This window comes from Stegodyphus dumicola, chromosome 5 (genome assembly GCF_044657685.1).
Source record: "Stegodyphus dumicola isolate Sdum_Otavi_A_Nest chromosome 5, ASM4465768v1".
Lineage (NCBI taxonomy): Eukaryota > Metazoa > Arthropoda > Arachnida > Araneae > Eresidae > Stegodyphus > Stegodyphus dumicola.
Genome location: NC_140772.1, coordinates 146,878,442 through 146,893,943, shown reverse-complemented (window position 1 = coordinate 146,893,943; position 15,502 = coordinate 146,878,442). Strand labels below are relative to the sequence as shown.

Below are 15,502 nucleotides of genomic sequence, written 5' to 3'. Positions count from 1 at the left end.
AGCTAAATGAAAAGTCACTTGAAACCTCTCCTAAATCAGCATTCGAGTCCTCATACAACAGATTGTCCTCTGTACCATCCAGTGTATTAATAATGCCACACTTCATACATGATTTAACCTCTGCCTCTGTTTTCACAGCATCCCAAGATGCTTTGACCCATTCACAAACTTTCCAAATGTTAGGCCTTCCCCTTCTTCTTGATGGTGTAACCTCAAAATTTGAAGCCTGCATCCAGCTTGCATGCTTTGTTACAGCAATTTCAACATTGTTTTTGAACCATAATTTGCCAACAAACTTAAGAAACACCAAACAGTTGAAATTTCCCACACTTAAAAGTCGTTCGCAAAAATTGCAGTTTTCATGCCAGATGCACATTTACTAAGCTCTCCGTAACTGTAATATTCCCACACATCGCAAGGAAACAAGAAAAAAATCACATAACTCCAAAAAAAGAGGAAATTTCCAGAAATTAATGCAATCAAAAACTGAGTATCGACATACAAGATGCACCTCCTTTTTTTCCCGACTTATTTTCAAAGAAAAAAAGTGCGTCTTATACACTAGAAAATTTGCTATTTAAAACTTTCTTACATTTATTGGAAAACAAATTGTTTTATATGCTTAATTTCATTCACATAACTATGCTCACTGTAGTTATTAGCTATACTAAATATTTGAATGAAGAAATGTAAGTTTTATTTGCACAAAAACTATTAGCATATGTTTTATAGCAATACACGCAAGTACACAAAAGTGATACACAAAAACTATGAGCATATAGTTTTATAGCAATTTATGAGAGCAAAGTTTTACATAAAAATGTAAATGAATCATAAACGCATCTGTTATATAATTTCAATACAATGAGATATAACAATAATCACTGAGGAAATCTGATATGATTGTGATGACTATATTCAATAATTAAAAAATTCCAAAGATTCCAGTAAGATTTTAATAACTGGAAGAGTAACTTCTTACTGGATCAATAAAACGCTTTTCTGCTGTTATCAGTTTTACTGGAGGAGATGTCTGAAATACTGCTATTGCGACATTATACTGATTAAACTAATGTAACACTGTGCGACACCCACACAGATCTTTAAAGCAGCAATTCTCAACAGGTGGTACACAAGATAAAAAATAGGTGGTAGGCAAAGAAACAAAGTTCAAAAATTCTATGAAGAAAAAAAGAACAATTGTTAGAAAATTCCTGTGATTGCACTTCCACTGAAGATTTCATAAATAACAACTTTTGGCTACACCGAAAAAAAGAATTTAAAGGCATTTCAAATAAAGCTAAATTTTTATTGCCTTTTCGCACAACCTATTTGTGTGAACAAGGATTTTCTTCCATGTTTTATTTGAAAAATAAATACAGAATAAAATTAAAAGTGGATCACACTTAAAGCTAAGTGAAATAAGGCCAGACAAAGAAATTGATCTCTCTTAAACAGGCCCAAATTTTACACTAAATTTAAGTATATAACTTAAATTTTGATAATTAAAATGGTAACCAATTCTTAATTAATATTTTTTATGTGTGCCTATTTAATACAGATAGCCAATAGCTTGTGCAAATGGCAAAACATTTATTTTTTCTATTTATATTGAGAAACTGAATAAGTATTATAAAATGTACAATAATTATACTGGTTGTACTAAGGTTTTTAAATTTTTGTTTAGATGGTATGTGTTAGTCAAAAGGTTGAGAACCGCTGCTTTAAAGCAATTAAATTTATGTCACTTTGTGAAGTTATACAAAAGTCGCAGTGTGACATTAACATCATTATCGCAGCATGACTTTACTACCATACTCAAAGACAAAGAAGCAACAATAACAAAAAAAAGAAGCCAAGAGAAAAAATTGGTATCTTACCTCTCAGCCTCCACATCCACAGGGCTTGTTTGCTCACATCCTCTTCTTGGGCGCTTCGCATTCCTATAATAAACAAAAATAGGTACAATTTTATTACCGAGACCATAATAAACCACAGTGACAGTACATGCATAAAAGCACCAAACTTGGCACACACATCCATTTAAATCATAAATTGACATCACATAAATTTAGATACTTCTAAATGCAAGTGAATTATGACTGCACATAAATTTAGATAGCTCTAAATTTTAATTTACCACTGAAATACTGGTATACTTTTTAAACTTTTTAAAAGTGCATCGAATCTATCTATTTAGAAATTGCCAGAGATGAAAAATTTGCAATAAAATTTTGACAAAGAAAAGGCATCATTCATGATTGTGTGTGATTATGACAAAGCCTCAAGGGCTATCTGCCTGTGCCTTTGTGGAGCACTTTCTAAGGGAAACTGGCTTGTATACACGTTACACATGGGGAAAACCACGAAAACGCCCAGCCCGTTCCTGGGATTCGAACCTCGGACCGACTACCAGCGTTCGGTGACTCCACCGCTCGGCCGCTGGTGGGCCTCATTCGTGATAGAAAATTAGGCTTAAACTATAGTCCAAGAACCATGAAATGAAACCATTTCATCAATAACTCAACAACTAAATGGCACCTTTAATCTTCTAGGTGTATCTACGGATTATTTCGTATTGAAAGATGGCTTTCCAAATCACGACACGCAGAATATTCTTGTCAGATTTTGATAAATAGGAAATGGTTTCGAATGAATGCGGCAACTGGCAGTAGGGAAATAGCAATCAATAGAGAAAGATGTTACAGCGTGAGGTTCATAAATAAAAACCTCGTATCCAGCCACACTATCTGCCGACCTGTAGGCGATTTTCGTGCCGAAACCGAAAAATACTAAGAAGCCTTCGACCGAAAGCTTTGTGTATGCAAAAAGTTTGTGAAACAAAATTTCTTCTATAAAATAAAATGCAATTTGCACTGAACCCATGAATTACTTTTAAAGAAATTAATATCACCTAATTTACAAATAATTTCTTTTAGCATGAAATAAATACTTAAACAGGTATCTTACAATTACATGAAATAACGTAATCTTTAAAGGCATTGATGTATACAAAATAAATATTTGCTTGTTATTTTATGAAATAACAGTGTCTGGGAAGCCCACTCAAATATCCTGTAGAATTTTAACAAATTATTTTATAGGATACAAATATGCATCTGTTTTTTTATGAAATATGTGAAATTCATGCAAATAAAATTAAGGATTATGAAATTTATTTTAATATAAATAACTCTGCAAAAAGAAATATTCAGGAGACTTTATTCCCCTTATTTTCCTATTATTGTCATCATAAAAAAATAATAGCATTTATCTTAAAGATAATTAGCTTATTTAAAAAATACAATCTGTAAGCACTTTCTTTAACTCGATATAAGATCCATTTATTTTAAATACTTTTCTAAAACTTTTTATAAAAAATAAGAAAATAATGTAAGCACAAACCTTGTGGTTGAAAAGTTATGCAAACCTTGGGTTCAGTACCCCTCAAATAAATAATGAAAACAATCTCAGATTTTATAGGATAAAAATTAGGTCCAAACGGGCAATTTTTTTCATTTACAGACAATCATTAGATGTTTGGGCTAATGCTACTTTGGACTAAAAGTATTTAAAAGCTACAATTTCAGACAGACTGTCTTGCACACTTAAAATACAAATGTTTTATTAATTACACTGCTTGCCTTAAAAATATGTTTCTTAATCAAAAATTTGCTAAATTTTTATAAAACATAAACTAATACTTATAAAAGAGCCTGAGGCAATTTGTTACAATTAATTAAATTGTTCAACGTTGTTTAATTAATTGTTTAGGCGGTCAGAGCCGGAACAGCTAATGAAGTTTATGAGACTGTGATATTACTTTCGGTTTTGTGAAATGAATTACATAGGATACTTTCAGATTGAAGTTCTGTAGAAACAAAAAAGTAAGTACCATCCCTCTTTCTGAAGCTCTTTATTTGTTTATTGACTTTTGGTAATTAAAAGGTCACTAAAGGAGATATCAGCGAAAAAACATACATTGAAAACAAAGTTAAAACAAAACGTTGCCGACAAAAATATCCAAAGAAGTGATTTGGAAGTGCTGAAGAATATGTTTAAAGTGTTCGAGACAAAGATAAATTCCAATTTCGATTCTTTGTTCGGGTTATGTATTGAAGAAAGTGCAGTCAAAAGTCTTTAATCCGGACATCCATAATCCGGAATGATCTATAATCCGGACCTCAAAGCTACAAATTTTCCGCGCATGCGTTTACGCATGCGCGGAACGTTTACGCATATGCATAATACGTTTACGCATGCGCGTTTAATGTATAACGGACGGTATAAGCTAAGCTAAAATAATCTATTTCAGTTAATGTTGCAGATTGTGTTGTTCCTTAATCTTCTAATTGGATACGGCTTATTATTTTCTTTTAGACTATTAGAGCAATTTAATAAAAGTAAGTTGGAACTTTCGATTATGTCAAACACAATTTCCGATACTGGAGCTGCAAAGAATCTACAAAGGGAAAGCATGTTTCGATGTCCATCAAACAAAAAGTGGAATTGCTGCAAAAAATGGATAAAGGCATATCCTTTGTTTCTCTAACCATTCCAAAATCTGTTTATCAATTTCAAGCTGCTCTGCGGGGGGGGGGGGGGGACGTCACGGCGTGCAATGAACTGGAAATTGATCTCTCAGCACTATCCTCATCTTCATGGCAGATGTTTTTATTTTAATCGGCTTATAATTCCTTATTAAATGTAGTATTTCATCTCGATTTGCTCCCTCTTTGATATGATTTAAATCAAATTCCTTGTCATTATAAATATCACAAGTACACATCAAATAGTTTTCTGGTTGCAATTTTCTAATTTCGACTATGCTTAATGTATGCTTTACGCATGTGCTTGTTGAAAGAAATGTTTAATAAAGTAAACAAATAAATATTAAGATTTTTTTGTAAATTTTGATACCCTTTAGATCATAATTGCTCTTTATTTCATAAATTACGGTTTTATATTTTTAATTTTATAATTTATGCATGTTATTTTACCAGATTTAAACTGATGATCTATAATCCGGGAAAACCGATAATCTGGAATCGCTGAAGTCCTGACAAGTCCGGATTAAAGACTTTTGATTGTATTGATGCTTATGTAAAAGAGAAAGAAGAGATTGACGATATTGTCTTAGATGTAGAAGTCAAATTAAATCGTAAATTAGCTAAGCTTTCCAAAGAAATTGAATAGGAACCTTTGGTTTTCACGAAAGCTTAGGTCAATGTTAAATTATCCAAAATTATTTTGCCAACGTTTTCGGGTAACTTACACGAGTAGCTTTCACTTAAAGATATTTTTTAGCCAGTGTTGATTCAAATCCTAATTTAACAGATGTGGTCAAATTACAGTACTTAAAATCTGAGCTAAGAGGAGATGCTAATCGTATTGTTCAGTCAATATCCATAGTTGACTCTAATTATAAATTAGCCTTTTCATTACTAGAAGAAAGGTTCTCTAATCACCACGAACAAGTGTATGTTCATCTGAAACGATTTATGAATATGCATCCTACGCAAAATGAGTCTGTGTCAGCAACATTAAATGTAATTGACATTTAGAGACTCTTTCACTGAACTGTGTTATCTTCAGTACAGTGGCTTTGTTTTGTATTAGCTGAGAAATACTTGGCGACAGAGCAGAATCTTGTCTAATAGCGCATGTGCCACTAGAATCGCCGCTGAAATATATTTTCGATAAACTTGATTCTTGTTGTACACATTCGGAGTTGCGAATCATATGTTACTCTGTAAGAAAGAAAGCTAGCGCTAGACTGTCGCCATGGAAAATAAATGTATTGAAAGTAAAAGTGTTATTTTCTGTAATGTGTGTGTGGTGTTATTTTATTGCGATATATAGCTATTGACGAGAAATAGAATAATTCAATTCACCAAACACACTTGAATTGAATTATTCTATTTCTCATGAATAGCTATATATCACAATAAAATAACACCACACACATTACAGAAAATAACACTTTTACTTTCAATACATTTATTTACCATAGTGACACTCTGGCACTACGTTTCTTTCTTACAGCGTAACATACGAATCGCAACTCCGAATGTACGTTTTTCTGCTCATATCTCCTTTAGTGACATTTTAATAAGCAAAAGTCAATAAACAAATAAAGAGCTTCAGAAAGGGGGAGGGTACTTAAACTTTTGTTTCTACAGAACTTCAATCTGAAAGTATCCTAGTAATCCTTCGTTTCACAAAACCAAAAGTAATATCACAGTCTCATAACCTTCATTAGCTGTTCCGGCTCTGACTTACTGAGTTGGATCTTTTAATTTCTTATTTAACTACTTTTATTAAATTCAGTTTACAATATAAAATTAGTTAAATTTTTACAAAATGTAAAATAATTACACTGCTCACTTTAAAACTATGATTTTTAATCAAAAATTTGTTAAATTTCTACAAAGTATAAAATAGATAATAAAAATATGTTAATTCCAAATTCAGGCTTCCAAGTGCCTATATGTTCGGGTGGAGGACTATGTTATCCAAAATTTAATGACTATAGGCAACATTGTTTTTCAACAATGCGTAAACATACATATGTTCATGCAAATTATCATTATTTAGTTTCATGAAATATGATACAGGGTGATAATATTTGGTGACAACAATTAGAAAAGTGCTTCGGACATTTAAAGTGATTTGACACAAAATGCCATTTTGAAACTAATAGCCCTTCTGGGGTAATTCACATTTGTGCTTTAGAAAAAAATATAAAATTAAAAATATTAAAATAAAAGCTGAAAGATTTCAAATTTTATATTACACCCAAAGGGAATTCTTTTAATGTTTTGTGTGTTACCTTTAATTCTCAAATAGCCTGTTCTTCGTACATAAATCACATAAAATTCAAGTAAACAGCTATATAAAAAAAATATTTAAAAAAGGCCTATCTTCAAAATTTCCAATAGCCTTGCGTGCTAGAGGTAACAAAATTTTTTTCTCATACAGCAATACCATTGCTCACTTTTATTCCATTATAACTGATGAAGTCACTTCAAATAATAAGGAAACTTTATGATGGTGTACAAGATGATTTGTGAACAGTCAAAAAATATTAGATAAGAAAGACATCCTACATTTTCTCAGACTAGCTAAGATTACAGGTCCACTCAATAATAATTCTATAATCTCAATAATTTCAAAATCCGGGTTAGATGGTAGCAACATTAGCTATGAGTTATGATGGAGCAGGTAACGTGATAAAAAAGGGAATTGGAGCTCAGATTAAAGCTTTTGCTCCAAAAGCAATCCATATGCACTGCACTTCTCATTACATGAATCTTGTGTTCATATACTCATGCAACATTTCTGAAATTCACAATATGCTGAACAAACTTTAAAAAAAATATTCAAATCGGCAAAAAATATTAGACCTTTTCCGGACAAGATAGATAGCCTATACGGCATTGAGGCGTACCGCCACTTCTATCACAGCTTTTCCGATATCACCGAATTTAAAGGATCCGAAATTCGATCGAAAGCAAGTCTATCGAAATACTGTTCATTGTGATTCTGTGTTTTGTTAATACAAAGCTGCATTTTAGCAGTACCTTAACTTGTCTAGCTCATTTTCCAACTAAAATCTCAGTTTTTCAAATTTAGAAAAGATTGTATATCACCGTTTTGCATCAGTTTGCGCTGATCATGTAAATGAAATTTGTGACATATAAAGATGATTTACCCTATCCGGTAACACATCGACGTATTTTCACTTAAAAAAACATCAGAGAATTGCACAATATCGGCAATGTGCATCTTCCTTTGTTCAAGTACACATTGATGTAAAAAAGTCAAAGGAAATTGACAAAAATCCAGTTTTTCTTACTCTTGTAAAAAGCGCCAAATAAGTGGGCGATTCTGCACTTCACACCCTAATTTTATATTTGCTGCGTTGTTTCAAACAGAGGATTAAACCAATTGTTTCCTTTTCCTAATATACTGTGAAAGCATCGATTTATCCGTTTATAGTTATATTTATAGTAAATTAATTGAATTCTGCTGCTATGCTCAACGATATATATAGTTAACAAAATAGCTCTAGATAAACGTTACGCAAATCAAACGACGCCAACTGTACTTTTAAATACGATGAAAATAAAATTAATAATCATGTACATACTAATGAGTGGATGAACTTTCGTTAAGTAACAATTACTGATGTAAAAAATTAAACACAAATATTAACACTTAATTAAATAGATAACCAATAGAATAGACTGATGCAATACATTAAAAGAATTTAACTACAGTTTATTATGAAAAACTTAATGCAGATAATTTAATTTTCATCAACAAAGATTTAACCGGGACATTGGTAGTACCGACAAACCGAGTGAAGTGCTAAAAAATAAATAAAACAATATAAATACGCAAATATACATTACCTGGAGCTGAAAGGCTCGGACTCCATTTCAGAAATTTTTATTTTTATTACACAAGTAAATTACAATATATATACTACAATACAAAAATTTTAATGGCAAGAAAAAAAGTATTTATTATAAAGATTATTTACAAAAATATTATATACAAATGTTAATAGTTAGTAAGAAAAATTAGTATTTATATACAAATGTTAGTAAGGTTAGTTATGTACGAAGATATTAAAGCTTAAATATCTGAAAAAGAATTAGAAAATTATATAAAAAAATATATCAAATACAAAGATAAAATATCTGAAAAGGAATTAGAAAATTTATAAAAAATATATCAAATACAAAAATATTAAAGATTCTTAAAAAGAATTAGAAAATTATATTAAAAAAAATCAAAAATACAAAGATATTAAAGATTAAATATCTTAAAAAGAATTAGAAAATTATACAAAAAATATATCAAACAGAAAGCTATTAAAGATCTTAAAAAGAATTAGAAAATTAGATCAAATTAGACAATGAAAAATATATAGAGAATTTATAATCGCAAGAATAGCACCTAGATCCAACAAAGTTAAAGTCTAGTATGAGCTAAGGCTCCTCTAAACCTTAGTATAGCCTTAGTATGAGCCGTAAAGCTTTTGCACTTCGTCGCGAAGTCAGTGGCGAACGGTCATGTGCCCTTTCTAGCCAATCAGAAAAATCAGTTAAAAATTACACTAAAATTTCATTGGATGGATTTGCACCGTTTGCTAATAGTAAATTTCGGCCCCCTCCCAGACCCGAAGCACTTGGCGACATAAAGTTCGAGCGTTTTCACTCTGCTCTTGTTAACAACCACTGATCAAGGAAACGTCGATGCTTGTCAAAATTCATGATGTAACCCCTCACAAAATTGATTCTGGCCCTTTTTTGACACAAAAAAATTTACTAAATTAAGTCCTTCAGTGTTTTTACCTTTTTTTCACTGTAGAAGGCAGTTACTCTTGTTAAATTTAACATTTGGCACTAAATTTTACCTCTTTGCGGAACCCTCTTTTTGGCGATAAAAATAATTCTTTGATGATGTGGGGATAAAGGCATTGGTCATTGCAAATTCGAATCCTTTGTTACCATTTCAATTAATGCTGGTGATTTTTTTAGTCTAAAACAAACACTTCGCTTCCGAAAACTGTCAGATTTAAATTGAAATGAGTTTCACTTCAGTTTTAGACAAACGAAATAATTTGACTAGCTACTCGGGAGAGGCGGAATATCTTATTGTAGCAAGTACGGTTATATAAATGGCAGGGAAAACTTTCTACTACCACCTTGCAATAAACTTTCATTTAAACCTCAGGACCCCGTAATATTTACACAAATTTTGTGGGACTCCATAAGTATTGCGCAAATAAGACACACGCGTGAGTGAAACTCTCAATTTTTTTCACTTGTACTGTAATATACTATTGCAGTTTCAGGTCATTCCCTTTAATTTCTAATTTTAAGACATAGAACGATGTGAAATTTTTAAATATGTAACAAACGAAATGACAGCTTCACGTGCAAAGCAAGGAAAATGAACGTTTATATTATAAAAAGAATGCGTCGAAACGTTTTCGTTTTTCCCTTTGTCTGTATTGTCTAGCTTTTTTTATTTTCAGATACATTGTGTAAAAATATTTGATAACTGTAAAATTATTATATTAAGTTAAAGAAATATCAAAACTGCTAAAATTTTGGCAACATCCTACTGCAAGTCCCGCGACCAACACGGGAGTCGTGACCTACAGTTTAAGAAACCCTGTTCTAGGTAAAATCCTAGTATACGGAACAGCATTTGACGCGACTTTAAAAATCGTCGCCAACACCAAAATGACACATAATGCCGCCGAATCCCGTATGTACTGCAAACTAGAATTAAAACGTGTTCTCTCTCTCACACACACACATACCATATCCATATATATATATATATATATATATATATATATATAATTTATTTACTAAATAATATTGATTATATTTATCTTCTAAGATTAATTATAGTAGATTTATCTGAAAAGAGTGAATCCATACTTAGTAAGTTCTATTTCGAAAGATGTTTTTAAGCAACTTGAATGAAAATTGTTAAAAATGTTTAACGGGGACTGGAATTAAATCATGAATAACAAAATTTCAATTGTAAAAGGAATAAATTAAAAGCAAGAATTAAATTAGATACAAATATACATATAAATTATATGCGTTGCTCTAGTTATTTCGTGCACTATTTAGGAATTTTTTACTTGTTGTAGAAGGGTTAAGGCGACTGTGCCTGGGCACCTTGTTGTGTCCAAACACCGTTCCATCGTGATACACCAAGACTCCATTAAATGTGATCACATTTTTCCAACCGGGATAGTGATTAGTTACTCTGAGTACCGTACCGAAAGACTCGCGCTCGAATCCCGGAGACTGCATGGATGTTTGTAAATGTATAGTGTCTGTGCGGTATGGGGGGCACTCTAAATACGCGGCGGGCCGAAAGTCTTTTTTCGTTTTGGAATATATGAAAGATGTTATATTATATGTTAGTCTAAACGCATATTCATCTAATATCCTGTAGAATGTGTCGCTATTCCACTTGACCCATGTCCATCCATAAACTCTATTGATATACCATATTAAAATTTAAAAGAAACCTTGTTTAAAAAAATGTATTTGTAATATTTGGATCGTATTAACCGAACTGTTGATCACAATAAGCAATGCATTTTCCATGTTTTCGTATACAAACTGAAGGGCGTTCTGCAATTCGATAACAATATCCAAATGATAACATTATTTTTCACATTGGACAGCTGATGTTTATCCATTTTCACAGTCGCACTTTCCCGTAATTCTGATAATACTCTGTTACATGCAGTTGAAAACAAGTCTGAAATCATTTTTTCCAAATGCAATTGAAAAATAGATCACTTGTACTGTTTCTGACAGAATTTAAACCACTTCAGAATTAATCAGGTTTACATGAATACAAAGCGTTATTATGGCAATGGTACGCAAGTCGCGAAGAAATTTTGGGGGGTCGCTAAATTCAAAAAAAATTTATTTGACAACAAAAAATATAACGGCATTTGAAAAGAATTTTGGATGTTTAACATTTACTAGGAATTTTAAATTAATCATTTCCATATATTAATTTTGATTGTATTGTTTTCCCCTTGATTCAGGCGTTATGCTTGAACAATTCGAGAATCGAATTTCAAAGCGCGCAGCGATAATTGTAATATGCATAGTTTACACACTTGTGTTCCCTATTTCTAACCAAATTTGTTGTCAAGCAAGCATATAACATTTTCGAAGTATTGGAAAATTCGATTGCATGCTTGAAGGATGATAAAAAAAAAAAAAAAAAAATCAGTTTTGTTTGATGGATAAATGGCTACACAAGAGGGTACAATCCTAGAACGCGGTATGGTCTTGGCGCGAGTTTGAAAATTTTCACCAACACCAAAATGACCCGTTTACTGCTTATAATAATGTCGCAAAATTCACCCAATCCCGTGTGTAACGTATACTGGGATTAAATCGGCAAGAGTGAAAATGGGAATGATGGCCAGACATCTAATAAACATTTTTCTTTCTACTTCTAATAAAAAATCAAGTAAATATCAAGAAGAGTTTATTAGATACTGTTTTACATGTTGCATTATCAGTGGAAAATGAATATCCGTTGTGTGTTAAATGCAATGAAAAATCAATGCATGAAACCTGTTAAATTAAAACTATATTTGGAAACTAAACATAACGATTTAGTAAATAAATCTGATTAATTTTTAAGAAATTAACTAACAGCGTGAAATATCAAAATGTATTTTTGAGAAAATATACAACAGTTCCTGAGGTTTCATCGGCATCCTTACAAATTTCATATTTAATTACGAAAAATCTAAAACCTCATACAATTGGAGAATCGCTCAATCTTCCTTTTCGGCAATAAAAATGACATCAATTATCCATGGAGAAAAATACAATAACGACTTAAATGATACGAAACAGTCACGATTTTATTTGAATTCGAAAAGGGGGTGGGATAGAATTCGGAAATATGCAACCGGGAAAAACCGGCAACTATGAAAAAACGAAATAAATAGGCGTAAAATGGACGAAATACGTTAGTCTAAACGCATAATTCATCTAATATCCTGTAAAATGTGTCGCTATTCCACTTGAGCCATGTTTATACATAAACTCAAACTGATAAACCATATTAAACTTTAAAAGAAACCTTTGTTTAAAAAATGTATTTGTAATATTTGGATCGTATTAACCGAACTGTTAATCGCAATGAGTGATGTATTTTTCATGTTTTCATATACAAATTAGAGGAATTTCTGCAGTTCGATAACAATATCCAAATGATAACATTAAGGGGCATTTACTGTATTTTACAATTTCTGATTAACAGGGGGGGGATTCAAACTCTTGGTTGACAGAATGACAGTTTGCATGATTTTCCTTTCAAGAAAATATGATTTTTTTTTTCATCTGGAATTGGATCATTATCCATTTTTTTTGGCGCATGGCTGTAATATTCTGTCACTAAATTCCAAATTCTTTAGAAGCAAATCTGGCTCCACTGTACCCGAGTAGTTAAAACTGTTGACTACTGCGTTGGCTTTTGTGATTTTTACTATGCAATCAGTTTTCCTTAGAAATTACTCCACGAAATCAAACCTACGTTATTTGGCCAATGTGCTTGGCCAAATAACCTAACCTAACATTTGAAGGAAATCAGCGTGAAACCAATTTTGAAAAATACATAAACAAATAAGTAAGTAAAATTTTAAAAAAATTCTGAAAGTTTTCAGATTTTATATGACATTCAAAACTGCGTCTTTTAACGTTTTGTGTGTTCACACTCAGGCCACATAATATTCAATTCAACAGCAATATCGCAAAATGTTTAAAAACAGAACATCTGTAGACAGTGTCGCGCGCAGGAGATAAAAACACTTTTCTTCTGTACGGTGTTGCCACTACTGGCTTTAAAATCGTTGAGTTTGTTAATCAAAAATTCCTTAAAATTTTCCAAAATATGGAAAAAATTCGAAATTCAAAATTCGGGGGTCCAGGTGCTCATGTTCGGGTGGAGGATTACGTTATTAAAAATTGGATGACTGTAGGTACCGTACTTTCTTCACAGTGCTAGAAACATGCATACATTCATGCAGCTTCTTCATTATTTAATTTCTTTAAATATAATACAGGTCGGTAATATTTGGTGGCAACAATTTAAAGAGTGATTCGCCGTTTATAGTGAAACGCCATAAAATGCCGTTTTGAGACTAATAGCCCTTCTGGCTCACCGCCCGCTCGGGTTAAAAAATTAGGTTATGTTAACTGAATACACACAGTACTGTAGGGGTATCACCTTCAGGGATGGGACGCCTTTGTGGAGGTCTTTCTCAGGAAACTAGATTATACTCATGTTACAGACAAGTGAAAAACCAAGAGAAGTACTCATGTAGCCCACTAGTTCGAAGAGGTTTGCAATTTTAGTCGAACTACCGGTATTGAGTGGTCACTCGTGGGGTTTTGGAAAAGCTAAGATTGATTTTTTAAAAAAAAATATTTTTATTTATTTATTTAACCAAGATTAAACTAAATGTGTTCCACATTTTCAAAGCAACTGAATATGATTCTTACTTCGTTACTTGTTTACAGATCGTTACAGCTAGCTCAAGACAGGGATAAAAACTAAAGATAACTAAAGACAGCTTTAGTTTAGAAACTAAAGATAACTTCAGTAACTAATTAAAATAGAGATTTCTAAACTAAACTTTAGTTTAGAAAAATTAACCTTGATCGAAACTTAGTCTAGAGAAAATTGTTTGGCGCGTGTTGTCTTGCCTCTGTCGCCCCCCCCCCCGCTTGAAACAAGATTTTTCGTTGTTTCACTTTTCATGCGAGTCAGTTGCCTTTCGGAAAAACGGAAGATATAATTCTTTCGTTTGTCCAGTATTAACAACTAAGCTATTTAAAAGAAATAGATGCAATTCTAAAGAATATTATCTATTTACATTTTAATATGTTTAAGTAAAAATGCACTTAATTCATGATACATCTAATTATATAGAATTGCATTTTATATTTCCTTCAGTTTTTAAGTACACAAGAGATACAGAACATTCCTGTGTTACCCTAAATGTATTATGTACCTGTATTATCCTTTAAAATATTCCGTTATTCCACCTGGGACGTCTCTGCCCATAATCTCCACTTTCAAAGGGAAAAAAAGGCCCTTCTGGACGATCGGTAAAATCAACCCTTTCAGATTTTTCATTATTATTTTTTAAATTGGCGATATTGGCGACATAAACAATTTCGAAAAAAATTAAAAACTGAAGACCATTTTGACACTAAATCCAGGTAGTCGTAAATTCTAATAAAAACTACCTGAAGTGGACTGAAGTTTAGCTTTCCTATTTTTTTTAGTCCAAAAGGCGTTGGCTCAGCAGGGCTATTAATTTCGTTTTGGCATTTTGCGTGGATTCACTATAAACAGCGAATCACTTTTTAAATTGTTGCCCCCAAATATTAGAGCCTGTATTATATTTAAAGAAATTAAATAATGCAGAATCTGCATGAATGCATGTATGGTTCTCGCATCGTGCGGGAAAAAAAAAGGGGGGGTTACTTAGAGACGTTAAACTCTGAATATCGTAGTTCTCTACCCGAATATGGATACCCGGAAACCCGAATTTAGAATTTCTTTTATTGTCTATTTCATATTTTGTAAAACTTGTCAAAACGAATTTTTGATTAGCAAACTCAACGATTTCAAATCAAGTAACGGTAACATTGTATTGAAAAAACACTTTTATCTCCAGCGCGCAAGACTATCTGTCGGAAATTCTAAAGATATGCTGTTTTTAAGTATTTTTAGCCCAAATGCTCTCGAAATGTGTATGTGTAACGTAATGTAATATATACGAGTGTACTGCAACCCTCCTGGCCGATAATAATAGGCCTCATGGTTAACGCAGCACAACCAACACAAACGTGTATATGTACGTAATTAAAAAAAAAAAAAAAAAAAAAAAAAGCCCCTTTGAGAGTAATATAAC

General features: G+C 31.9%; 1 protein-coding gene and 1 long non-coding RNA gene across 9 annotated transcripts in view; one reads left to right on the top strand and one right to left on the bottom strand.

Moving 5' to 3' along the window:
• The window catches only part of LOC146997289 (uncharacterized), a 330,931-nt gene that overhangs the window by 134,395 nt on the left and 181,034 nt on the right, over positions 1 to 15,502 (bottom strand). For 4 of the 6 annotated variants that reach the window (XM_085817169.1, XM_085817170.1, XM_085817168.1 and 1 more), the window contains one exon: positions 1,881 to 1,943. The exons of the other annotated variants lie outside the window; for them this stretch is intronic. In XM_085817169.1, the coding sequence (XP_085673295.1) occupies positions 1,881 to 1,941 (61 nt within the window). In that variant the 5' untranslated portion in view covers positions 1,942 to 1,943. The remainder of the gene's footprint in view (positions 1 to 1,880; positions 1,944 to 15,502) is intronic. 6 annotated transcript variants of the gene reach the window in all.
• Positions 1 to 15,502, top strand: part of LOC146997290 (uncharacterized) — a 112,874-nt gene that overhangs the window by 30,558 nt on the left and 66,814 nt on the right. The window lies entirely within an intron of this gene.